The sequence below is a fragment of the Bombus flavifrons genome, chromosome 8 (genome assembly GCF_040668555.2).
Source record: "Bombus flavifrons isolate JBK064 chromosome 8, iyBomFlav1_principal, whole genome shotgun sequence".
In the NCBI taxonomy this organism is placed as follows: domain Eukaryota; kingdom Metazoa; phylum Arthropoda; class Insecta; order Hymenoptera; family Apidae; genus Bombus; species Bombus flavifrons.
In genome coordinates, this window is record NC_138449.1 from 6,662,757 (window position 1) to 6,687,021 (window position 24,265).

Here is a 24,265-nt window from a genome sequence, read left to right on the forward strand (position 1 = left end):
TATATATATATATATATTATATATATATTATATATTATATATATACATTATATATATGTATATATATACATTATATATATGTATATATATACATTATATATATATGTATATATATAAAATATATATATATTAAAATATATTTTATACCGAGTACAATGTTAATAATTTATTGTATTTGTTATTGTAAGTAAGTTCTACATAGGATGGAAATACGTTTTTTACACAGTAGTATAGTTTATAATGCGATAGTTAATTCATTTTCGCTCTTTCTGGTTTTTACGTTTTTACTTTGACACCGAACAATCTCATTTTTTAACTCATTTCCGGGGGACATGAATTTCCCTTTTAAGGATAACTGCGTAATTTTACGATGATAAATAAGCATCCACTCTTATGGATGTTCATTAAAAAAAGAGGACTATATGAGAAATAGTAATCAAAAATAATCGTCCATATCCATATTGGAATTCGTTATACATTAAAAAATGTTTGTCTTCGTTGGACCTTCGCCGTGTATGCCAGCGATAGAGGGACAATTTTCTTATGCGGAAACAAATATAAATTTTGTTTCCTTCTTCATTCTGTGACGAAGATAAAACGTAACTTCTTCGCTCGGAATCCGGGGTACGGAATTTCTCTGCGCGGACCGATGTATTTGACCCTAGATCCAGTCAATCAAATTCCCATATGTCCGCTTTTCTGTACTTATTACTTTTTTTAATTGCAACAATTATTTTTATTCAACTACGATGTGAAGTCGTACTAAAATCGAGTGTCGTATGCTATTTTTCGGAATACATAAAGATTTCCATAGAAAAAATTAGTATTGTCAAACGATAGTTTTGTCTATATTTTCTACTTTTTAATATTGTTTTACATGCGTACAGAGTGTCCCTTTAGAAGTACCGTATCCATGTATAAGAGATTCCTGAGCTAACAGTACTATAATTACATGTTTCTTAAATATTTTTCTTTTGTTCTTTTTAAATTATTGACGATCAATGTTGAAAAATATAAGAGCTCTAATGTATCGTACTTTCACGATATTGTACCTCTGTACGAATATTTTGTACGATTTTTGATACAATTTTGTACGACTGAATGAAATGTCTGTAAAAGAATTAACAAAAAAAGAAAAGGGATAAAACAAAACGTTATTTAAACGTTTTTAAATAATTCGTGACTCATGTGTCACTTTTAAATATTGTTGCTTACTATTTATCAATTTTAAGAACGATTTCATTTAATGAAATCATATCTTCGTAACGATGGAATTGTGATCTATGAAAACGTGCAAATGAAATGTTTTATAAATGTTTTCTTTTTTTTTCTTGCTGTTACAATATTCATTTTGAACGACAACTTTTTATGACTCATAAAAAGAGTGGTCTAATCAGCATTTTTTTATAAGTCAAAATAAACTATATGTAAAATGACGGTGCAATATGCTACAAATACCTATACTTTATTATATTCGACTATCTCTTTTTCTTGCTCTTGTATGATTCTCAAAACCGTAGAAACATTTAAAATTATGTTACCTTAGCTCAAGAATCTCCTCATTTAGAAAATGTTGTACAATATTTTATTCTGTATATTTATACAAACAATATGGGGTACAAAAGAATCATTGTAGATCGTTCTAATAAATCAAAGCTATCACGAAGATTATCTCGCTCAAAGATGATGATTTTTTGTTTTCAAGTTTTGATATGTATATTTTTTGTTATCTGTATGATTGATTTTACATAGAATATAGAGAGTTACAGTTAAATGCAATTGAATATGCGGACTCAACGAAAAAGAAGTTTAACTTTAATCAACGTGTAAATAAAATATAATCCCAACTAAAATCAGAAGAATTCCAATCGTGATTTTAATCGTGATTTTAGTAAAATATAATAATCGAGTCAGCTGGTTCTAGGGTCGAATGAGATGTTAATATTAAATTATATAGTCTCCTGAATTCTGAGACGAAGAATAACGTTATACGTCGTTGGACGCCGGAGAAAAAATTCGTCGGCGATAAGCGGAGCCTTAGAGGAGCCTATTACGTTGTACAGAGAAGAAGCAAGCCAAGCAGAATTGTTTAATTTCGAATTGTTTCTTGCTTATGCTAAGCATAGAAAGAAAATTAAAGAAGCTGATGGATTTTGTTATAATTTGTTGCATGTGTCTGCATATAAAAATAGAAAGTGTAGACACTTACAACAATTCAAAAACACATACGTGCATATATAAATATATAAATAGTTTTATTATATTGCAAAATGAAATAATACAATATTTAGCTACTGTATATAGTGTAAAAGAAAAGCTGGTCTTGTAAGATACGGATTAAGGTGTTTTAATGTGCACATAGCCGCGTCATTGTCAATGATGAGTATATTATTACGATTAATAATAATTACAGTTTTTTAAAAAAAAACAGAGATAGATATCGTTGAATACCATTTTGTTTAATCCTTATTTTTTTGTGAAAATATCCATTAGAATTTTAAAAAGTAATTTAAAATACATACCTGGTTGTGTAGCTTCGTCAATTTTCTCGAGAGGGCGCTGATACAAGATTTCAAATTCTTTGGATAACATATTACTATTACATAGTAGCTTGTTGTTATTAATTGTACATATATCCAGCCATAATAGCCTTGCAAAAAGTTACACAGTCCTTGTTTAATTCACATTTGTAATAAAATGAAACCTACTCTTGTAGCAGATGAGATGTTTCCAGAAGGTGCTGGATCTTACATCGAATTAGAAGAGGTACGTATCAGTTTAATAAGGTTATGTTTACGTTGAAACATTAATTTTTATTAGTAAATGATGAACTAAACATCATTTTTTTTCTCCAAATTATATATATTGATAATTTTCGAAAAGTTTGTAAATGATTGTTCTGAAGGAAAAAATAAACCAATATGAATATTGATAATCATGAATTTATTAAAATTATTTTAGGTTGGAGGTAGTCGTTTGTTGGTTGACTTAACTGCAAGTGAAAAAGCAGTACATGCGGATTTTTTCAATGGTAAATAAAGATAATATTTTCATTCAAAATTAATTAATGCTGATAGCATAACAAATACTATTGATATCTTATGAGTAATAATGCTTTCTTTCAGATTTTGATGATCTATATGACGATGATGATCTTGAATAAAAATTTATAATTTTGATAATAGCAATAGTAAGAGTAATTATAATGAAAAAGAAAAACAACTTATAAAGCATTCTGTAAATATTTAATTTAAAATGCTTTGTGATATATAGTAGAAATTGAAGTAAAAAATATGGAACAGATTTGCTTTTATGACTACTTGTAGTAAATCTATTTTCATCTTTTATTTGAACTGATTCAGATAACAGTAACAAATTTTGAATTTATATAATACATATATATGATCGTTATAAATAACTATAAAAACTGAAATTAAAATAATTATTCTTAATATTACATATTTATAAATTATGTTCTATTATATCAATTTATAATCAAAGTTTTAAACAAGCAAATATATGTCTATTGGAAAAGCAATTAAACACATACAGGTAGAGAAAATTGATATACACAGTGCAATAACATTATTACAATTTATTATTTTTAGTTCGAAATTGAATCAGACGTGTGCCCTTGTTCAGAATACCATTTATCTCGGCATATTAGCTTGGGCGATATTAATTATAAACGTGCCATAAGAAAATGAGTACTGGTCATAATGTCTCGTACACATTAATATCGATATCATTGTAAAGATTATAATTTACAATACATAGATGCTAGTCATATAAACCTGTTAAGATGATGCACAATTAAAATAGCACCCCGGGTTTCAGTCGCGCCGCATAATCATGGATCCTGTCGATCGTCATGCATCGAGAGTCTCCTTTTTTCAGACGAGACGTTCTGAAGCTTTTGTGTTTTATGCCTACACGATTTGTTTTTTTGTGTGTTTCTCCTTGGCCCCAATCGACATTTAATTCACTTTTTGACCATCCTCATTTTTCATTAACAGACTTTTATTAACGGTGACAACGAGGTTCCATATTTAAGAGACCCTCGACTACCGTCACTCGTTTGCATCTTGATTGCGCACAAGAATGACATTTTTAAGAGCGATATCGATGACGACCATGTCGAGTACGCTGCTAACAGTGACGAGTATCCTGTAAAATACAAATTTTACACTTTTTGTACATTAAAAAGATTTCTTTAATTCTATATATTATGAATTACTCACCCTGAGTCCAGCCCCGAGAAAATCGTTCGGAGTGCTAGTTAACTTCGAGATCACTATCGGCTTGGTCATCTTGATCACTTTCCTCTTCTTCATCTTCCTCCTCGGAATAATACTGCGAGGGTGGCGATAGAACATCCTCTGAAAGTGAAGTATGAGAAGATGAAGGAGGTCGAGAGCCTTCCAATTTTGTGTCCAGATCTTCCATTGAGGTACTTGGTCCAGGAATGGTCACTGGGATGAATTTTTCCAAATCACCAGATGCTAGTTCTAAAGTAAAGCATTGAAATATAAAATTCATATAACGATCTGAACAATTGTTTAATTATGAATCATACGTACGTTCCACGTATTTCTCCAGAGATTTTGGAACCATTAATTTGGCCTTCCGCAAATTTTCCTCTGTGCATTCACCCTTCTCTAAACCTGATCAAATATTATTTCTCTTTAAATAATCTGACTGATAAGTTCAAAAAGAAATATAAAACAAATTGCTTACCGAAAGCTAAACCCATTTGCTTTAGAACTTCAATATCGTCGTGAATTTCGAACTTATCGTTAAAATTGAACAGGTACTCGGTTCTGTAACCAACATGATTTAATATTATCAATTAAAATATAATATTGACAGTAATAAAAAAATCACTTGTTTCTATTATCATACTTGTCATTTGAAATGCTGCAATCTATGACAGTCTTTTTGCTAGTATTCACAATCAGGAATGGCAGCTGTATGGCAGAATTTGGTTTTGGTGGGCCACGCAGACTCTCATTGGCACGATTACGTTCCACCAAATTTTTAAAAGAGATATGCGAGAGGATCAATTGATGCAATTGTTGTGTTTTCGCTTTAATCCTCTCGATTTTCTTCTTTTTATCTTTTTCAAGTGCCAAACATTCCTGAAGAGAATTAGTTGGCAAACCTAACCACCTGATTTCCTTCTTCTCTTTTGAAATAATATTCATTGCCATTAAAACGTTCAAAGCATCATAAACACGTCTTCTAATATTTTTCTGATCATATTGCTATAAGACAAAAAATAATACGTTGTTCTTTATTTGTATTACTTTAAAAATGAAAAGAAATGGCGAAAATCATACCTGATCTGTTAAAGAGTTTATATGAGCAGGATTAGTAAATTCTCCAACAAGTTCATCTGCAACCTCATTGTACGACGTCGTTCCCTTCTTTTTAACTTTCTCACAAACTTTCATTGAAAAATGACGTAATCCTTTACCTACTTTTTCCGTTTTTCTCCGTTTGCTATCAACAAGAAAATAAAACATCAATGATAAATATATGTTACTAAAAATTTATTTTAAATATTTACGTTCTTAATCATTAAAATTTGTTTACAAGTAATCTATAGAATGAAGACAATAGTAAATACATGTATAAAAAAATATTTCATTAAAATAGATAAATCCTTACTCTGGTACAAAATCACCACCCTCAACATCTTGTCTTTTTCTAGAACCACTATGATCCAATATTGGACTAATATATGTTTTTCCACTTGCATCTTTCACAATTTGTTGATTACCAGATTGTTGTTGCTGTTGTTGTTGCTGTTGAGATACTATTGCCTGTTTTATATCACTCTGTAAGACAAAATAAACAAAACAATCAGTTCATATATTCCTATAACTTTTAATGAGTTTAGTATTAAAATTTTACCAACAGAGGTAATTATTTTGAATAAAGCATACCATTTGTGCAGATGTTAATTGAATAGTTTTGGTCAGTACAGGTTCACCAGCCTTGGTTGTTGCTAATTTTGTATTCTGTAATGGTATTGTAACCAACCCTAGAATAATTACACATAAAAAATATTGTTTTAATATCCTTTATTTCAAAATTAAATGACAAGAAATTATATTACTGCGTTACAGGGCATCTCGTATAAACATTTTCACATAATTATATCTTGAAATAGTGGTTATTCAAACAGATATTTCAAATTAATTTGTTTCAAAGAAGGCATCTAATGATGGACATAAATTTTATCTAATTACACCTCTGATTGCAAGATGACTTTTATTTTTTAATATGAAACTATACATTTTCGTTCTATTAGGCATGTAGTTCATTACAAGACAAATTAATTTGAAGAATGTCCTTTGTTTAGAAACATAATAATGAATATAAATATTAATGTAAATTTGTATCATCTTTATGATCAAATCAGATTCACTCTGATAAGGAAATCTTGTTTTTATTCATAGAAAATAAATTTTAAATTCCCATAAACATCTTTGAATGACATTGAAAGATCAACATGTATAGGTAAATGAATTCGTTTTATAATGAATTACATGGCTACCTAAATAAAAATATATAGACCTATTTAAAAAAACAAAGGTCACCTTGAAATCTTGGAGGTATGTTCAACTAAACAAAATTTATATTCCCTATAAGATATTTTTCTGGCAGTAGAGTAACTTATGTTTACAATATTTTTTTCAAATAACCGATAATATGAGAAATAATTATGCAAAAAGTTTCAAATGTACAAAAAACTAATTTTTTAAATTTGTTAAGAAAAAATACATAAAGAGATAGGTGACTAGATAAAAATAATTGTTGAAAAAGTTACTCACTTTGGCCAGGAGTTGAAGGACTCTGCAGACTAATAGTTCTAAGAACTTGTGCGTTAGATGACAAAACCTAAATATCAGAGACAAATCACTGAATTCAATATTAAAATGAAAAACTGAATTATCCTTATATAAATATTATAATAAAAAAAAGGTTCAAATGGCAAATAAAATTATTATACATATATTGTTTATTATACCTGAGATTCTTGGCTCGGAGTCTTAAAGACTTTAAGGCCACCTGCATTTGTTGTACTGACGATACCACCCAATGCCTTATTAGCAGTACTCTGCACTACTTTTATTACTTGTGGATGACCTAAAATGATATTAAATATTCTATTACTATTTTGATAATTAAACAAGTACAACATCAATGTATGAATTTTTTTTTAATTCAACAGAAAATACATTTTTCATCGTATGACCAACTTTATAAGTGTATTATGATAACATCAAACAATACAAAGTCAATAGTAATTAATGAAAAATTTAAATGTTTGATAAACATAAACATGAAAAATTATTGAACTAAACAAAGACTCTCAGGAACTAATATACCTTAACTATGTTAAAAACACATTGAACAGGATCTTCAAACTTGAATATAAGCATTGTGAAGTAAAAGTGACCTTTTTCGATTGAACAATCAAGACAAGCAAATAAGTACATTCCTAAACAATCTAAAGTCAAACAACTTAGAAGTAAATTGATTTTATCTGTTTAGTAATAAAGAAGAAAATAAAAACATCTTTCCATAAATTCAGTGCAGATAGTTTAGAAAGAAACAGAGTATAAGACTAACATGTATGTGGAAAAAGAAGAGTCAACATGAAATTGCAATTAACAAGAATCAAAAGAAAAATAACAGAAACACGAGCATGAAACCGGGAACAAGGCAACGATAGTGAAACTACGTGATTTTAAAGAAAATGAGAGAAAATCAAGGCATTATCATCGAAGCGAGGCATGCTGATAATTGGCGCGCACTCGGCATACTCACCGTTCGCGTCATGTATGAGAAAGTTCATCGTTTTGTTTTGTTGCGTCATCCTCGAGGTTAGAATTTCGTCCCGGCGTCACCGACGATCACGACGATCGACCGAATGCCGAGTGAAAATAAAAAGATCATAGGTACACTCGCTAATCTTGGCTCGGTCTATCACCAAAATGGCGACTATGATATAGAACCATTTGAGAACAGAATTCAACGATATACCGATCAAGGAACGTCTTATTGCACGCACAAAATTGAAAGCTAGCTGTTTCTTTATCGTATTAATGCGACCATTTTATGAAAACGCTCATTGGAAAAATATCACACACAACACAAATCTAGCTTCCGCGTGCACAGTACAGAATAGAGACGAGCTTGGCGGCATGACAAAGTTAAACAGCTGATTGGTTGCTTTCCCAGTCACGTGGCTTCTTCTGTTCCACGTTTATGGGCACTGTAATATCTGCAAGAAAAACCTGTTTCTAGTGTTACAAAATGCCAAACACTATTATTGGGATTTCACTTTTCAGATTGGTAATACCCATTTGTCGGCTTTTGTCCAATAAATAACTTATGTTGAACATAAACGCGTAGTAAATTAAAAAGAACGCGTAGTACATCGCAATTGACTTTACTATACATAGTAAATAGTGGAAAGATTAATCCCATTCAAATATTTAATTCCATCAAATATACTATTTTTTAAAAGAATTAAATATTTAAAAGTAATTATTACTTCCAAAGAAAAGTTTCGTAATTTATTTGCTTTATTATCGATTCTAAACACACATGAATTTTAAATTAAGATAGGTATTTAAAAGTACTTCTTATTTAAGACATATTTCAAATGAAGTGCAATATTAAAATTTATGCACTATTTCACTATAGTCTTATTTGTATAAAAAATAAGCGGTAAAGTATATGAAATTTTCGCGCCATGATTCAATATATAATATATCATGTAAAAAGTAATCCTAAGAATATTTCTAATGATTTTAATTAATTGAAACATAATTAATTAATAAAAAACATTCAGAATAGTTACGTAGTTCAAAATAACATCAAACGAGACATTTTTTGTGATTTCTCAGGTTAAATAATTTTCCAATACATCTAAGAAAAACTATGTAATTATACCTATAAGAAAATAGAATAAAAAATAGTTCATTTAAATAGCAGGATTACGTATTAATTAAGTGAATTGATGCGTGATTTTAATTTCAAAGCTTTCCAATTGGTTGAAACGAAAGTTTCTAGATAGTCAAGACCAATAATGTTTTTGCAGATTCGGCATTAGTCGCGAAAGAATTTTGATAAGAGACGTCACAGAATCGTGCAATTAGTCAAAAGTTTTCAAAGACAAATAATTCATTTGTAGCGTTCTTTAAAAGAAACTATATCACATTGCATAGGTTCGGGATCTGTTATCAATAGAGTTGTCATAATAGAATAAATTGTGTTTTTAACACGAAATATTGAATTGAAAAGTAGTTGCCTTATATGTGTGCTTTTAAAAGAATCGTATAGAATACTTCGAACCGAGGCTGAGGGTTCGTTCAGGGTCTGACTGAATGGTAAGATTATTTTAAGGCTCGTGAGACGATTGAAACGCTCAGGTTAAACATTTATTATCTTCTTCAACAAACTCGCACCCTAACAAGTCGCAATTCGATTTTTTCTAGTTTCTTTAAATTGTTAAATTTTTATTTTATATCATTCATGTTTTTTATAAACATGTATAAATTTTATGTTGCTTTGTTGATTTCTTTCCTTTTTTTTTTACCTGAACCTTTCTGTCGTCATTGTATCGTTGATCGACTTGATACACGACCTCCATTTTTGTTGCAACTATTTCATTCGGCATATTTCTTGCAGTGTTTGTCGGTTCAATTATTTTTTTTAAATCACTTTACGAATTTTTAAACTTGACTTCAGCGAAAGTCAAAATTTTTAGGCTAATTCGAATGTGTACTTTCGAAATAAGAAAACAGACACAATTAATATTTATAAAATCATGTTTGATGATAATAGGTCGTAGCCTGTAACAAATTTGACATTTACATGTATAGATATAACCTGAAGAAATATGTTTGGCGTAATTTATTGCAAATCTTGTAATATATGAACAAAATATTTAACAGGAGTATATCCTACAAAAGATTCTTCGCATAAACATATATGAGGATATTATAAGTCTGGAATATGAAAAATACCATACATAGCCTCTTTTAATTCAAAATTTGGAGCACTTACTATTGCAGCAATTAAATCACGTAATTTTTTAACCTAAATTTGATATAATTTTATTTTTACTTTCTTTTAATTTTATTTTATTATGTTTTTGTGCACAAAATATTAGAATGAATTTTCCAAATGGATTTTCTATGTTTGGAATTTACATAATGGTTATGTACTATAGTAGTGCACATTATTTAATTGTATTAATTACAGTATATATAAACTATTTCCTAGAACAAGAGATCTAACAGTTTTTTATTGTTTCCATATATTCCGCAAGGTCTGTACATTGTGAAAAACATGCCTCTGTTCGGAAAGTCTCAAAAGAGTCCGGCGGAGGTGGTAAAAGCTCTTAAGGAAGCAGTAAATGCATTGGAGCGTGGTGATAAGAAGGTAGAAAAGGTATGTTGTGAGACTACATTTCGGTTTCTATGACGCAATACATCAATTTTTAGGCTCAAGAGGATGTCAGTAAAAATTTGGTACATATAAAAAATATGCTTTATGGAACAGCTGAAACAGAGCCTCAAGCAGATATTGTTGTTGCCCAATTGGCCCAAGAATTGTATAATAGTAATTTGTTGCTTCTACTTGTGCAAAATCTTAGTCGCATAGATTTTGAGGTATGTTTAGATATATTTACAATATAATATCAAATTATAAATTGTGCAACAATTTTTCAAACTTTTAATATTTCATTTATGATATACTATTTGTTTCTTTATTAATATACTCATATACTCTTATATTTAATATGTTTTATGATATTTCATTAGGGAAAGAAGGATGTTGCTCAAGTATTTAATAATATATTACGGAGACAGATTGGAACCAGATCTCCAACAGTAGAGTATATATGTACTAAACCGGAAATATTGTTTACTCTCATGTCTGGGTAAGTTCTGGTAAAGTACGATATTCATCTTCTACTTGTTAAATATAAATATGAAATATTTTAATTTATAAATGTAATAATTACAGATATGAGCACCAAGACATTGCTTTAAACTGTGGCACTATGTTAAGAGAATGTGCAAGATATGAGGCCTTGGCAAAAATCATGATTTATTCGGACGACTTTTACAATTTTTTCAGATACGTTGAAGTGTCAACATTCGACATAGCTTCCGACGCGTTTTCTACGTTCAAAGTAAGCGATGATAAGCGCATGATATATCGTACTTAAAGTAAAGAATACTCTTGGTGCATCCGGTACGTTGGTTTTTAGGAATTACTTACCAGGCATAAAATACTGAGCGCTGAGTTTTTAGAAATTAATTACGATAAAGTTTTCTCTCATTATCAAAGGTTATTGAATTCAGAAAACTATGTTACGCGACGACAAAGTTTGAAACTGCTAGGGGAACTCTTACTCGATAGACACAATTTTACCGTATGTATAATTATTAGTAGTTAAAGAAAGCATATATATGTGTACATGTATAATGTGCGCGCGCGTGTATGTGTATGAGTGCTTATATATATATATATATATATATATATATATATATACCTTTTTAAGAGCAGGTTAATTCGACAGTTCTTAAATTCCAGGTAATGACACGATATATTTCGAATCCTGATAATTTGAAATTGATGATGAATATGCTCAAAGAAAAATCACGTAATATTCAGTTTGAAGCGTTTCATGTTTTTAAGGTATATTTACGTAGTTTAGAATCATCATTATTATTTAGATTTAGAAAATAATCAGAAAAATTTGTTTGTAACTTTTTAGGTATTCGTGGCGAATCCAAATAAACCGAAACCAATCTTAGATATATTACTGCGTAATCAGGAAAAATTAATCGAATTCTTGACGCGCTTCCACACTGACCGTTCCGAAGACGAACAATTCAATGATGAGAAGGCGTATCTTATTAAGCAGATTAAAGAACTTAAGTCTGTACATGAGAATTAAGTCCAAAATACAAGTTATTGCTACAGCTACCGTTAACTACTACTATTGAAGTCTATTCAACTGCTGTTGCTACTGTTACACCATCACAGTCACCGATGTAGCAATCTACCATTATTTTCTTCCTATCTTTCTGTCTTTTACTGTCCCTTTCTTTCACTTGTTATAGTTATCGTTAATCGATTCATAATGATTCGATTATTATTAATTATTATTATTAATTATTACTATTATTATTATTATTAATTATTATTATTATTATCGCTATTACTTTTATTTGCGAGTAGTTCTGTAAATAAAGTTTTCGTTTAATAATGCATTATTGTATATTTACACAAAGCGATTCTATGCCACGTTCATATATTTCCATTTAAATATCCACTTAAAGCAAATAACATTTGAATTGAAAATATTCCTTCTTGAAGTTAATATCAATTTGTCAATGCAATTAGATTATTTGATACTATCATAATTATGCTGCCTAATATTTATTAAATTACGAAATTTATATTATAAAATATTGCTCAAAAGCTAATATATATTTAATTTTTTTATTTAAAATTTATAGAAATAAAGAAATTATGTATTTATTATTGAAACTTAATAATTGTTAGGTTATGTCCATCATGTTAAACAGCATTTCATTATTGAACATTACAATGTTAATAAAGAAACTAAAATATATTTTCAGTCAGGGGAAAAGATTACATTGGAGTAGGAGGGGATGTCACGTGGTATTTTATGACAGCAATATCATGGCAGTCAGTTTAGGCTAGTCAATAGTGATCAGTATTGGTCAAAAAATTTAATATTTGTGCTAACATTTTAACATTATTTAGTGAAATAAATCAACTGTTTGCCTATAAATACGTTCCGACTTGATGTTTTAGTGCAATTGTAGAATAAAAGACTTGAACTTAAATGGAATTAAGAAAGATTGAATTGAATTCGTATAATGTAAATTCAATGAAGAACGAAATTACATAAACTCGTTCTAAGTCTGTGACGATAGCTGATATATTTGCTAGCAAAGAGTATGGAATAAATGAAAATGTTTGTAAAAGACCCCTGTGGGATTGTGTGTATCATAATTACATATGTTGCTGTCTTCTATGCAGATTACGTCGTCGTACGTTGGGTTATCCTGCATAGTTTGCAAGACAGGTGCATTTAATAATATTCTATGTTTGTAAACCTATTTATTTGTAGTTTTATATTTATTTGTACGAAGTTGATTTTGCATAAATTTTATATCAATATGGATATGTGTATTTTAATCTTTTAATATACTTTTAATTTAACTTAATAAAATATTGCTCATGGAATGTTTCTTTTCCATTTTATTACATTATTGCACTTTTCTTGTAATTAGAGATGCATCTTCAGGAAATGCACTTGCATTAATTATTTACTGATTTACAATTAATCTCATTTTGTATATTATTATGTACAGTTTGTGGGGTCCCTTTCATGTTGTGGCTTTCAACACTATTGTATTATTATTGATAATATCACATTTGAAAGCAGTCTGCAGTGATCCTGGTGTTGTGCCACTACTTCAAAGTCGTATGGACTTTTCTGACATTCATACAGATAATCCAGAAACAAAAATTGAATGTGATGAGAGAGACAGTTGGACTGTTTGTACTAGATGCGAAACATATAGACCTCCCAAAGCATGTCATTGTAGAATTTGTAAACGATGTGTTAGGCGAATGGATCATCATTGTCCATGGTATGCTATAACTTATAGGAATATAAAACATGTTTACAGTTGTAGAGTAGTAAAAAATATTAAATTCAATTAAAAATTATGCAATTTATAGCGATTAATAATTAATCTTTGTTATTATTTATTTTCAATTGTAATTTTTATTTCTTAACTTTTGAATTTATGATATTTTCTTAGTATTATTTTTTAGTATTTTTACCAAACATTTATTATAGTAAAAATAATAATGCAGTAATAGCAGATTTATGATTTATATACTTTAATGATATTTTTTTACATTGAACTTAATTTATAACGTTGCTCAAAGGATAAACAACTGTGTTGGAGAACAAAATCAAAAGTACTTTATTCAATTTCTGGTCTATGTTGGAATATTGGCCTTCTATGCACTAGGCTTGGTGATAACCTCATGGATTTTAGAATGTTCTCGGTGCAGTAATGACATAGCTGTCAAACAGAGTCGCATGTATGTGTGTTTCAAATATTTCATTATTGTTTGAAATAATAACTATATAATTATATTCTAACTTAAATTCAACTTCTAATAATAGAATAAGAGTACTTTGAGAGAAGATTAAATAATTAGTAATTTTTTCTCATACAATATTCAAATTTACATGTAAAGTTTATTCAAATCTAAAAATTATTTGAAGTACACACAGAAATATGTTGTCAGAAAAAAATGAAATTAATCAAGAAGTTTTTTCTGCAGCTTACACTGTGTTATATTGGTATTGGAATCAGCACTGTTTGGCATGTTTGTCATCGCAATGCTGGTAGACCAATTTCAAGGTATCCTCGGAGAAGAAAACATAATGGAACATATGCAGAATAATCATCATTATAAAAGAAACAGTTCACGTACTCTGGTTTTACTTTCTCAGGTTTGTGGCAAGAGCCATCCAATTCTATGGATGTTTCCTTGCCAAAACCCACCACGTTATACTTTCCGAAAAGATGCGTACCTGATAGATCATGAAGTTTAGATGAATACTTAATCACATATTGAGATGTAAATGCTCTTTTATGGCTTTGCTTGCCATAAATACTTTTCTATATGTTTAAGAAAGCCTCCATTATTTAAATGCAATTTGCAAAAAAATAAGATATTATACATTACAAAATTTAGGAGAAGGAAAAGGAAGACTTTCACATATTATATTTGTCTACTTCAAATACTTAAATATTATTAAAAACGTTTAATTATTTAAAATTAGAAAATTTACAGCATTCTAATATTTTTTAATAATTTTTAGTCTTTTAATAAAGTTCTTTTTTAAATAATCTCATATTTAGTTAAAAATGTAGAAAAAGTAACACATAGGAAAGATGTTTGAAGGTTTAATTTTATACAAATTTTGTATCATTGCTGATGAATTATTATTTAGTCCCTCATTAAATTATATCCACTTATAGTTCAAGATAAACTCTTAAATTAATGTATATTTTAGTATTTGTGAGTCATTCCATAAGATTAAATATGTCTAAATATACTTGCAAATTTAATACTCACATGATTGAATCAAGTGTTAGTAACTGTATTGAATGTAATGTCAATGAATGAATTTCAACAAAATCTTGTAATACATATAATTAAACATTTTAGTATATCTTTTATAAAATTTTATGAATTCATATGTATTACGAAATATTCGTTTATGCAAAATTCAATACCAATTTTCAATTTTTTAAAAATATTAATGAAATTCATTTGTATTTAAATTGTGCAGAATGTATATTTTTTATATTTATATGTGTTATGAAATTATTATACATAAAAAAGTATTATACTATAAAATAAGTAAGAAATTTATTTTGTTCAAAAAATTTATTGAAGATATAACTTTTAAAGACAAGCAGCCATTAAACCAGCGACATTTTCAAAATCTATTTTTTCTGTAATATTTTTTGTTTTAATATTTTCATCCTGATTAGCTATAAAAATAATGGACTTGCTTTCTTCTTTCCATCCATATTTTTTTACCCAATGTTTTAATGTGGTATCTGAAATAAATTATTTTATTATTAAATTTGTATTCATACATATTTTAAGGTAGTATAATAATTTGTACTTAAAAAACAGATTTCTAAATTTATATAAATGTTACATAATATTGATAAGTAAAACATATTAACAATATTAATTCAAGGAATTTAGTTTATAAATTCACGCTTTAATGGATTTATGTTGTTTAGAATAATTATCTTTTTTGATATAATATTTTTTAACAAAATATTCTTTTGTGAATATTTTCATAAATCTCTTTTAAAGTATTTAAAAAATGTGAAAAAACATTACCATCAACTCCTCCAAGAAGTTGTGCTAAGAGATTTTTATCTATTGTTTGGAATGTAATTCCTACTACATGGCAAACAAATTTTCTTATAGAATCTTGAAATCCTACAATCCTATCACAAAGATCAGACATAGAAAGAACTCTATCCCAAAAATGTTGGAAATTACATTGTTCTAAAATATCTCCCAAATACATGATTTGATTAATAGGACTTTCTTGCATCTGTAAAAATAATTTTAAACTTATTGGTCAGTTTATGTATTAATTATAAAAAGTAGATTAGCAACATATTTATGTAAAAAATGTAAATGAGAAATTATATATATTTTGTATGAAGAAATGTTTTATTATATATATTATAAATATGTTCTTGAATTAAAATCATGCTTAATTAATATATAAGTTATAAATCAAAATATTTTCGATGAAAATATAAAGATCAAGATGATAAATGAATAACTTACAATTCGTTCACTGAGAAGACATTTACAAAGTACGAAATCAGTATGAGGAAGATTTGTTAGAGCCTTCAACAGTATTTGGCAAGTAATATCCATGTTAAACCTGTGTGGATTTAATTGATACAATTTCAAAACTGCTAAATTAGCTTCCAAGTCGTATGCATTCTCTCTTGATTGTATTTCAACATATTTTTCTAGCGTTGCTAAATGATCCGGATTATATCTGAAATTTTTATAAAATATAAAAAATATATTTACAGTTATTTTATTTGCCATGCATGCTTAATGTATATGATTGTAATATGTTCTTCATGATAACAATATAAATAAAATTTTAATGAGATCAAATAAATTAATAACTAAATGTTGAAAGAAATATATTGAATTTCCATGTATTTTTTGTGTTATTAAAATAAATCATATGTAAGATATGAATTAGATTACACTTATGAGTAATGAATAATGCACCTTTCAATGCCTTTTAACATTCCAGCCACAGTTTGACGCATTGCTTCAGCCATTATAGTAAAAAGGATTATTTCCTTAATTGCTTATTATAAGTTAAATAGTATATTGCTCTTCAATCTAGGAAACAGATATTTTGTTAGGTTAGGAAAAGTAATTCCAACCACACGATGAGAGTCTTCACAAGGTTGCCAAATTTGACAACATAAACTAATAATACCAACCTATATAAATGCTTTTAGAAAAGAAAATTTAAGTATCACAAGGTATCATCTGCTATCAGCTATTTTATTTTAATTTTGAACGCAAAATAGTATATATTAGTAATAACATACAATATATAATAGTAAATTAATTTTGTTTGCAGGCAATAATAAAAATGTCAATACATTTGTCTTATGCACATTAAATTAAAAACAAAATAATTATTCCCCAATTGTTAATAGATCATTCATCATTTATATGAAACTACCCATTTTATGTACAGTTGAAAGAAGAATTTAATGGAATTATACGAGCTATATATGCATGTTTATCATGTTCAAGTCAATGTGTTACAAAAGGTGTGAACTCAATAAGAAATGTTATTTAACCAATATTTTAAATGTTATAATTTATTCCGAATTTTATATATATGTTATATTTGGTATTTTTACTTGTCTGTTATCAATTTTTGTATTCTTTGTGTAATATATATTTTATCTCTGTTGCGTATTAGAAGTTTTAACGTACTTCGCGAAATTAAAGGTAGCTCGATTCGTAAAAAAAAGATGTGACCCGCAAAGTAATTCTTAACGCGGTTCCCGCGCCACTTCCCGCACATCCTCTAGTCATTGGGGATGCTCCCCTCTGCCGTGCTGACCGTTAACGAGCAATCAAACCGCGTGCATGCGCGCGCTTGTAAGATATAAAAATTAGTTATGTTAACAATTTCTTGTTTCATGCAAAAGTTTCGAACACATGGGCACCATACATCAAATTCGTTGTTCTTACAACGAAGGGTCACTTTTTTCAACTTGATCAGAGAAACTTTCACGAATACTACTTCTTTTCTTCTAAGATTAAGAATTAATCGTAAAATTTTCTAAGGAATTCAAAAAATTTTTTCAGGTATCTACTTAATTTCATAGATCGAAGAGTGATTTCTATCTATAGCAGATGCTTCGGGATTTGTGTGAGTTAATGTCGATCATCCTGATGATCTATATTACGGAGTGTACCCAGAACGGATGTAGCGATAGATCGGTGTCACGTGAACCCTCCGGATATACTAGCTTCCTAGTCTTGCTCACCTACTTTATCGTACTCTTTCATTTCGTCAGAAAGTACAAAAACTTGCTTATTTCATATACAAAAAAAGACAGTTTTGATAATAAGGATAATAACGCGAAAAATGAGATATTGTGAAGTGTTCAAAGTTGTACACTTGGAAACATGATTGACAATATTGTTTGTATAGAGCAGATGATCAATTGATGTTATTTCATGAATAACAAAAATCCTCATAAATAATGTTTCTCTATTTTAAGGCTCTTTTCTTCAATTGACCAAAAAGGAACCCCCGTGGTTAATATTTATGATAGAACTTTCTAATTACATTCTTAGGAAACATTTTTTCTGCCATCCGTATTGCAATTTCAAGTACTTGAGATTGGCGCGATCGAATAATAGCGATAGAAGGTTGTAATGGTATTGCGAGCTAGAATTGGAAAGTTATCGATACATAGAAGAAAATGAATGGATATGTAGATGTACATATCTAAACATTGACAATAAAGAGCACAGCATCGTCGGGATAGCCGTCAACTTGATGATGATATACTGTTGCGATCTTGGTGACCCTCTTTCTCCTTGTTTTCCTCGTCCCCTCTTGCTTCGTGCGCGCGAGCAAGCACGAGTGAGCGCGCGCGGATTAAACGCGTGACACCGATGTAAACGGCAAGGGTGGACCGGGGGAAAAAAAGGAAAAGGGGGATCCCCCGATTTTGTACCCCTGATATTTCAGCTAGTTCGCCGTCGAAAGTGAACTCCTGATTCCAGTTCTGAGCGGGCCGGCTAACCATTCACATCGTCCCTCAGATTGTCTTTTAGACATCGACATCGAGACGAGACGAGCAAAAGTTGAGAGAAAAAAGGGAGATCAAGGGAGGAAAAAACGAACAGTTGCAACAGTTCTCGTCGTTTATGTACATCATACGTAGTAATCGATGATCGTAACGTCGCTAGAACCGCCAGGATCAAGAGAACCCGTTAGCTCTTGATCGCCGAATATTACTTTACCGAATCGAAGTTCCGTCGAATCAAAGTGTTACATCACTCTTTTTCTGCATCGAGGACTTTGCTTGAAACATTGAGAATGCCGCCCGTTCGACCCGATCGAGCTGTTGCGTGAAAGATTAAGAGTGTGCAGTGCAGTGCATACGATCTAATTTGATTCCTGAGAAAGTTCCGCTAAATCGGCGTTTCTCTTTCGCGCGGTCCTTCCTTCATTTCCGTTCTTCTCACGAACCACCGGAAATTCACGAGGAGGAAGCACGGTGACCACGGAAGCGCAATAAACGGCTGACACAGTGTCGTGAGATCGATAACTGGCTAAAGTTAGGTTTGTATGAAACTATGTCTTGTATAAGATTTTATTTCGCAAATTATCTTATTGAGAAAGAACAAAGTAAAACAATATGGGGAACATGTAACACGTGCGAGCAACTTGACATTCCTAGGCGCGTCATTGACCGAGAAACGGAGATCTGATCGACGAAAGGAAAAGCCGCAAGTGGAGGTTGAATTGGAAAAGCGAGAAACCAATTAATAGTAAGCGAGAAATTCAAGATCATAGCAATGTCGATTATGCGGAACAACGCATTCTCGGCTAATTAGAATATAGCTGTTTTTTATGAGCGTGGAAGAGGAAGAGGGAGCCAGGCAATGGATCGGCCGCGAAGGGGCCGGGGAAGGATGAGCTTTGGGGGAACGCGTACGGACTCGGATATTCATTACAGGGTTCCCCAGCCGGACATTCGTATTTAACCGGATCGCATCGATATTACTTTTACGCCTTAATTTTTCTTATTGATCTTGACGTCAGAAACCATGTTACTTTCGTTTCACATTTGACTCTCGCACGATTCTGCGATAGAAAGAGCGACGAGTCCTTCAAGAATCGTCGAAACATTATCTCTTTATAATACTGTTTCTGTAACTAAACTGTTCGTTTACTTCTGATTTTCAGTCATTTTGAAATACTTGTTAGTCTAATTAAATTTTCAATAACTTCCTTCAGTTTTTATTATAAGAGAAATCTTAGAATCGGACAAAAAATGAGTAAAATGTTAGATTCCAGTCATATGACTCGGTATAGTCAGTGATTACAGTTTTAAACTATAGTTGGTATCCTTGAATTTCGACGCGTAATAGTTTTCCGTAGATTTTCCACACCGCAAAACACAAATCGCATCCGGTCCCGGAAACAGAACTCGGTCAAACTCGTTCTTTGCAAACTACATCCTTTCAGCGAACCTTGAAAGTTGCTTATAATCCATATAAGAGGGCTCATAATCCTCTCTCATATGAACTTGATACATATATTCTATAGAAAGTCAATACATTGGATAGTCGAAAAATATATAATAGACGAAGAAATAAAAATTATGACACGTTTGATTGCCAACAGAAGCACTGTTATGTCTTCGCGGTAGTTCCGCGGCCAATAAAGGAATACGCGAGAGAGGTCATCGAAAACGAGGGAACTCTTTTACGGTCAGCTGAATAAATCGTTCAAAATGACGGAAGCATCGAGAGAACCGGAACTCGCGGATCCTGAAAATCCTGACAAAACCGCATTGAACCTAGCATCCGCATCTAATAAAACGAAGCCACTGCCAGAACGTGGTACATGGAGTACCAAGCTAGATTTCATTTTGAGCGTGGTAACTTTATCAATTACAATATTTCTTATTTCTTACTTGTTCTTCAACGTTTATATTGTATTGATTTTATACTAATTCACTTCGATTCGAAGGTTGGTCTAGCAATCGGTCTGGGAAATGTCTGGAGATTTCCATATCTCTGTTACAAGAACGGTGGCGGTGCATTTTTAATTCCGTATTTTTTAACACTGGTTCTTGCTGGAATTCCAATGTTCTTTATGGAACTAGCTCTCGGCCAGATGCTTACCGTTGGTGGCCTCGGTGTCTTCAAAATAGCGCCATTGTTTAAGGGTATCGGATATGCCGCCGCTGTCATGTCTTGTTGGATGAATGTTTATTACATCGTCATTCTTGCTTGGGCTATCTTCTACTTTTTTATGTCCATGCGCAGTGGTTAGTTTAATCGAGGATATTGTATTTTATATATAGAGTAAAAATAAATTTGATAAACATATAGAAAGCTCAACGAGTTATATGGACTTTTATTTTTATATCAGAATTACCATGGGGAAGCTGTAATAACTATTGGAACACGAAGAATTGTGTAAATCCCTACGACAGAGATTCGCTAATATGTTGGAATCAAGTTACTAGACATCATAATTACGTTAAAGTATGTTCCGTCAACGACGTCAACATGACAATCACAGAGCTTACTGATCCGGTCAAAGAATTTTGGGAGTAAGCTCGACTAAACAATTATAGTAACAATATAAAAGATTTCTTTGAGCGTATAAAATACTATTTTGTAGACGTCGAGCACTTCAGATCAGTGAGGGCGTGGAACACGTCGGGAATATTCGTTGGGAACTAGCTGGTACCCTCCTTTTGGTTTGGATTCTCTGTTATTTTTGTATTTGGAAAGGTGTTAAATGGACTGGAAAGGTGGTATACTTTACCTCCTTGTTCCCTTATGTTTTGTTGACGATCCTTCTGATTCGTGGCATTACTTTACCCGGAGCCATGGAAGGCATTCGATTTTATATCAGTCCAAATCTTTCCAAACTAAAAGAATCCGAGGTAAATTATATACAGTTATACTGCAATAATCGTTTTCTTTTAATGATTGAATAAAAATAATTGTAACAATTATTCAGTTTTAGTAACAGCTTATTGAACTTTGCAGGTATGGATAGACGCTGTTACTCAAATTTTCTTTTCATACGGACTAGGTTTGGGTACATTAGTGGCTCTTGGTAGTTACAATAAATTTACAAATAACGTTTACAAAGACGCATTGATCGTTTGCTCGGTGAATTCTTCGACGAGCATGTTCGCCGGTTTCGTCATATTTTCCGTGGTAGGCTTCATGGCCCACGAACAACAAAAACCTGTCGCAGAAGTCGCCGCTTCTGGTCCAGGATTGGCTTTCTTAGCTTACCCTTCTGCGGTTCTTCAACTTCCTGGAGCGCCCCTTTGGTCTTGTCTCTTCTTCTTTATGCTTCTTCTCATAGGTTTAGATTCTCAGTTTTGTACTATGGAAGGGTTTATTACTGCCATGGTGAGTAAAATTCTTTAGAGTATATTTAATAAACAATTTTCAATCCCTTGTAAAATATTTAACATTCAAGGTGGACGAATGGCCGCAGTTGCTTCGCCGGCGTAAGGAACTATTCATTGCGATAGTTTGCGTGCTTTCTTACATTATTGGATTATCTTGTATTTCACAAGGTGGCATGTACGTCTTTCAAATCTTGGATTCATACGCAGTGTCTGGGTTCTGTCTTCTCTTCCTAATTTTTTTCGAGTGTATCTCGATAAGTTGGGCTTTTGGTGTAAATCGGTTTTACGACGCTATAAGAGACATGATAGGATATTACCCTCTAATGTGGTGGAAGCTATGTTGGACTATTACCACCCCCATGATTTGTGTTGTAAGTAGAGTTCATTCTTTATTTTATAAGTCAAAGATTACTGAGACTACTTTCTAATTTTCTCGTCTAGCTTTAATTTATGTCTAATTTAGATAGAATTATTATTATTCTCAATCTTTAAAAATTTTAATAGGGCGTCTTCATTTTCAATCTCGTACAATGGACACCTGTAAAATATTTAGACTATGAATATCCATGGTGGTCGCACGTGCTTGGCTGGATGACGGCTTTATCTTCGATGCTTTGTATACCTGGTTACATGATTTATGCCTGGAAGACAACACCAGGAGATACGTCTACAGTAAATAACTCTTATTTATTATTTCGCTTAAGATTTCATAAGTTTTTTGGATATCTAATAAAACATTAATCATTCTTTTGTATTTTTATGTTTAGAAATACAAGTTGTTAGTACGGATAGAGGATGACGTAACAGGTCTACGAATGAAAATGGGTCAGCCATCGGTCGAACTGACACCACTTTAACTGCCATGGATTCATTTTGATCCTAAAAGGGATTCATTATTTTAATCTTTAATACCTTCTGACTACCATTAATTTAACGAATTAACTATTTAATGACAACATTTGACATCATTATTTTCGTATAATTTTTTTATAAAATTACTTTCTTCGTTCGTTCGAAAAAAAACTTTTGCTGTGTTCCTGTTTACCAAAGAAATTCATGTTATTTAAATGAACATTTTTTATCGTCTAGATAATAATATATTAGATTCTTATCAGAAGGAACTAAAGTGTTCAGAATTGTATCTAGTTTTAGCTTAAGTATATTATAGAGTAATTTAAAGCACATGAAATTTTTGGCATACATGAATAGTTCACAAGAGAAATGCATTTAGAAAATAATCTCCCGATGTTGTTTATAAGATGGATTCTAAAATTAAAAATTTCAAGTACTTGATAAGTGTTTTAAATTCCGAAACTATTCGCGTAAGTCTGATTACAAATTTAGCAGCTATAACTTATTTTAGCAATATCGGACATGTACCATAAATCAAAAATTACTGCACATTTTGAATGTAACTATATAGTACACATATCTACGCTGCCATAATTATTATATTTTGCTGCTTAATTGATCGCTAAGCCGAAATGTTTTTTGTTTATATAAAAGATATATCGATTTACGCGTGATTTTGCAGAAAATGTATGTGCAAATTTTATTCTTAATAAAAATTGTAGATTTGCATAGAAAATATGGTAGTAGATATCCATTACATTATTAATAGGAAAAAAATAATTATTAATATATATATAATTAAGTCGAAAATTATTTAAAAATTGTTTTGGCAAAATTCACGGTATATTTAGTTGAAAATTATTATAACTAGTTATTTTAATAGTATCTATTGCAGTTATATATGTTACGCATGTTTCTCTCTTAGAAAATGTAACATGCTAAATAAGAATTTCATTCATATGAAGAAAGAAAAATTAAGAAAAAGAATCTGTATGGTAACATTTTTGGTAAATAAAGTTAATTATTAAAAAGTTATTTAG

General features: G+C 30.5%; 5 protein-coding genes across 14 annotated transcripts; 3 read left to right on the forward strand and 2 right to left on the reverse strand.

The window, feature by feature from the left end:
* Window positions 1-3,580: 3,580 nt before the first annotated feature.
* On the reverse strand, window positions 3,581-8,263 carry Dp (transcription factor Dp). Its single transcript, XM_069118020.1, has 11 exons — window positions 7,840-8,263; window positions 7,037-7,155; window positions 6,840-6,906; window positions 5,949-6,046; window positions 5,671-5,840; window positions 5,340-5,502; window positions 4,903-5,264; window positions 4,738-4,820; window positions 4,581-4,664; window positions 4,242-4,508; window positions 3,581-4,167 (listed from the first exon to the last, which is right to left on the reverse strand). Exons 1-10 carry the CDS (start codon window positions 7,886-7,888, stop codon window positions 4,276-4,278), a joined length of 1,428 nt encoding a protein of 475 aa, XP_068974121.1. The 5' UTR covers window positions 7,889-8,263; the 3' UTR covers window positions 3,581-4,167; window positions 4,242-4,275.
* Window positions 8,264-9,116: 853 nt separating this feature from the next.
* Window positions 9,117-12,308, forward strand: Mo25 (calcium binding protein Mo25). 6 transcript variants are annotated; one of them, XM_069118041.1, is made up of 8 exons: window positions 9,117-9,407; window positions 10,352-10,464; window positions 10,527-10,694; window positions 10,848-10,966; window positions 11,053-11,221; window positions 11,300-11,464; window positions 11,626-11,730; window positions 11,810-12,308. In XM_069118041.1, the coding sequence occupies exons 2-8, from the start codon at window positions 10,372-10,374 to the stop codon at window positions 11,990-11,992; spliced, it is 1,002 nt and encodes a 333-aa protein (XP_068974142.1). In that variant the 5' UTR covers window positions 9,117-9,407; window positions 10,352-10,371; the 3' UTR covers window positions 11,993-12,308. The 6 variants fall into 6 exon arrangements, with proteins under 6 accessions (XP_068974142.1, XP_068974139.1, XP_068974141.1 ...); XM_069118038.1 differs by having other exon boundaries at window positions 9,118-9,407; window positions 10,352-10,473; XM_069118040.1 differs by lacking the exon at window positions 9,117-9,407 and adding an exon at window positions 9,431-9,449 and having other exon boundaries at window positions 10,352-10,473.
* Window positions 12,309-12,619: 311 nt separating this feature from the next.
* On the forward strand, window positions 12,620-16,113 carry Dnz1 (DNZDHHC/NEW1 zinc finger protein 11). 3 transcript variants are annotated; one of them, XM_069118052.1, is made up of 4 exons: window positions 12,620-13,118; window positions 13,443-13,724; window positions 14,029-14,187; window positions 14,434-16,113. In XM_069118052.1, the coding sequence occupies exons 1-4, from the start codon at window positions 13,087-13,089 to the stop codon at window positions 14,705-14,707; spliced, it is 747 nt and encodes a 248-aa protein (XP_068974153.1). In that variant the 5' UTR covers window positions 12,620-13,086; the 3' UTR covers window positions 14,708-16,113. The 3 variants fall into 3 exon arrangements, with proteins under 3 accessions (XP_068974153.1, XP_068974154.1, XP_068974152.1); XM_069118053.1 differs by having other exon boundaries at window positions 12,622-13,042; XM_069118051.1 differs by having other exon boundaries at window positions 12,626-13,153.
* On the reverse strand, window positions 15,531-17,143 carry eIF3k (eukaryotic translation initiation factor 3 subunit K). The gene is made up of 4 exons (XM_069118057.1): window positions 16,948-17,143; window positions 16,483-16,702; window positions 16,021-16,240; window positions 15,531-15,725 (listed from the first exon to the last, which is right to left on the reverse strand). The coding sequence occupies exons 1-4, from the start codon at window positions 16,998-17,000 to the stop codon at window positions 15,568-15,570; spliced, it is 651 nt and encodes a 216-aa protein (XP_068974158.1). The 5' UTR covers window positions 17,001-17,143; the 3' UTR covers window positions 15,531-15,567.
* A 1,181-nt stretch (window positions 17,144-18,324) lies between these two features.
* Gat-a (GABA neurotransmitter transporter-1A) lies at window positions 18,325-24,260 on the forward strand. Of its 3 annotated transcripts, XM_069118005.1 has the most exons (10): window positions 18,325-19,546; window positions 19,665-19,755; window positions 20,615-20,870; window positions 20,963-21,263; window positions 21,368-21,551; window positions 21,623-21,890; window positions 21,997-22,371; window positions 22,442-22,744; window positions 22,878-23,045; window positions 23,141-24,260. In XM_069118005.1, exons 3-10 carry the CDS (start codon window positions 20,724-20,726, stop codon window positions 23,228-23,230), a joined length of 1,836 nt encoding a protein of 611 aa, XP_068974106.1. In that variant the 5' UTR covers window positions 18,325-19,546; window positions 19,665-19,755; window positions 20,615-20,723; the 3' UTR covers window positions 23,231-24,260. The 3 variants fall into 3 exon arrangements, with proteins under 3 accessions (XP_068974106.1, XP_068974105.1, XP_068974107.1); XM_069118004.1 differs by lacking the exon at window positions 19,665-19,755 and having other exon boundaries at window positions 18,327-19,546; XM_069118006.1 differs by lacking the exons at window positions 18,325-19,546; window positions 19,665-19,755 and adding an exon at window positions 19,773-20,150.
* The last annotated feature ends 5 nt before the right edge of the window (window positions 24,261-24,265 follow it).

Coding starts and splice junctions, on each gene's coding strand:
- Dp (XM_069118020.1), bottom strand. CDS start 7,888: ATGACGCAACAAAACAAAACGATGAACTTTCTCATACATGACGCGAAC. Junction 6,907..7,036: donor CTCCGAGCCAAGAATCTCAG/GTATAATAAACA, acceptor TCTGATATTTAG/GTTTTGTCATCTAACGCACA. Junction 5,503..5,670: donor GGTGGTGATTTTGTACCAGA/GTAAGGATTTAT, acceptor TCTTGTTGATAG/CAAACGGAGAAAAACGGAAA.
- Mo25 (XM_069118038.1), top strand. CDS start 10,372: ATGCCTCTGTTCGGAAAGTCTCAAAAGAGTCCGGCGGAGGTGGTAAAA. Junction 10,474..10,526: donor GTGATAAGAAGGTAGAAAAG/GTATGTTGTGAG, acceptor ATCAATTTTTAG/GCTCAAGAGGATGTCAGTAA. Junction 11,731..11,809: donor AAGCGTTTCATGTTTTTAAG/GTATATTTACGT, acceptor GTAACTTTTTAG/GTATTCGTGGCGAATCCAAA.
- Dnz1 (XM_069118051.1), top strand. CDS start 13,035: ATGAAAATGTTTGTAAAAGACCCCTGTGGGATTGTGTGTATCATAATT. Junction 13,154..13,442: donor CTGCATAGTTTGCAAGACAG/GTGCATTTAATA, acceptor TATTATGTACAG/TTTGTGGGGTCCCTTTCATG. Junction 13,725..14,028: donor ATGGATCATCATTGTCCATG/GTATGCTATAAC, acceptor CGTTGCTCAAAG/GATAAACAACTGTGTTGGAG.
- eIF3k (XM_069118057.1), bottom strand. CDS start 17,000: ATGGCTGAAGCAATGCGTCAAACTGTGGCTGGAATGTTAAAAGGCATT. Junction 16,703..16,947: donor ATGTTAAAAGGCATTGAAAG/GTGCATTATTCA, acceptor TAAAAATTTCAG/ATATAATCCGGATCATTTAG. Junction 15,726..16,020: donor ACTTCTTGGAGGAGTTGATG/GTAATGTTTTTT, acceptor AATTTATTTCAG/ATACCACATTAAAACATTGG.
- Gat-a (XM_069118005.1), top strand. CDS start 20,724: ATGACGGAAGCATCGAGAGAACCGGAACTCGCGGATCCTGAAAATCCT. Junction 21,891..21,996: donor CCAAACTAAAAGAATCCGAG/GTAAATTATATA, acceptor TGAACTTTGCAG/GTATGGATAGACGCTGTTAC. Junction 23,046..23,140: donor CACCAGGAGATACGTCTACA/GTAAATAACTCT, acceptor TTTTATGTTTAG/AAATACAAGTTGTTAGTACG.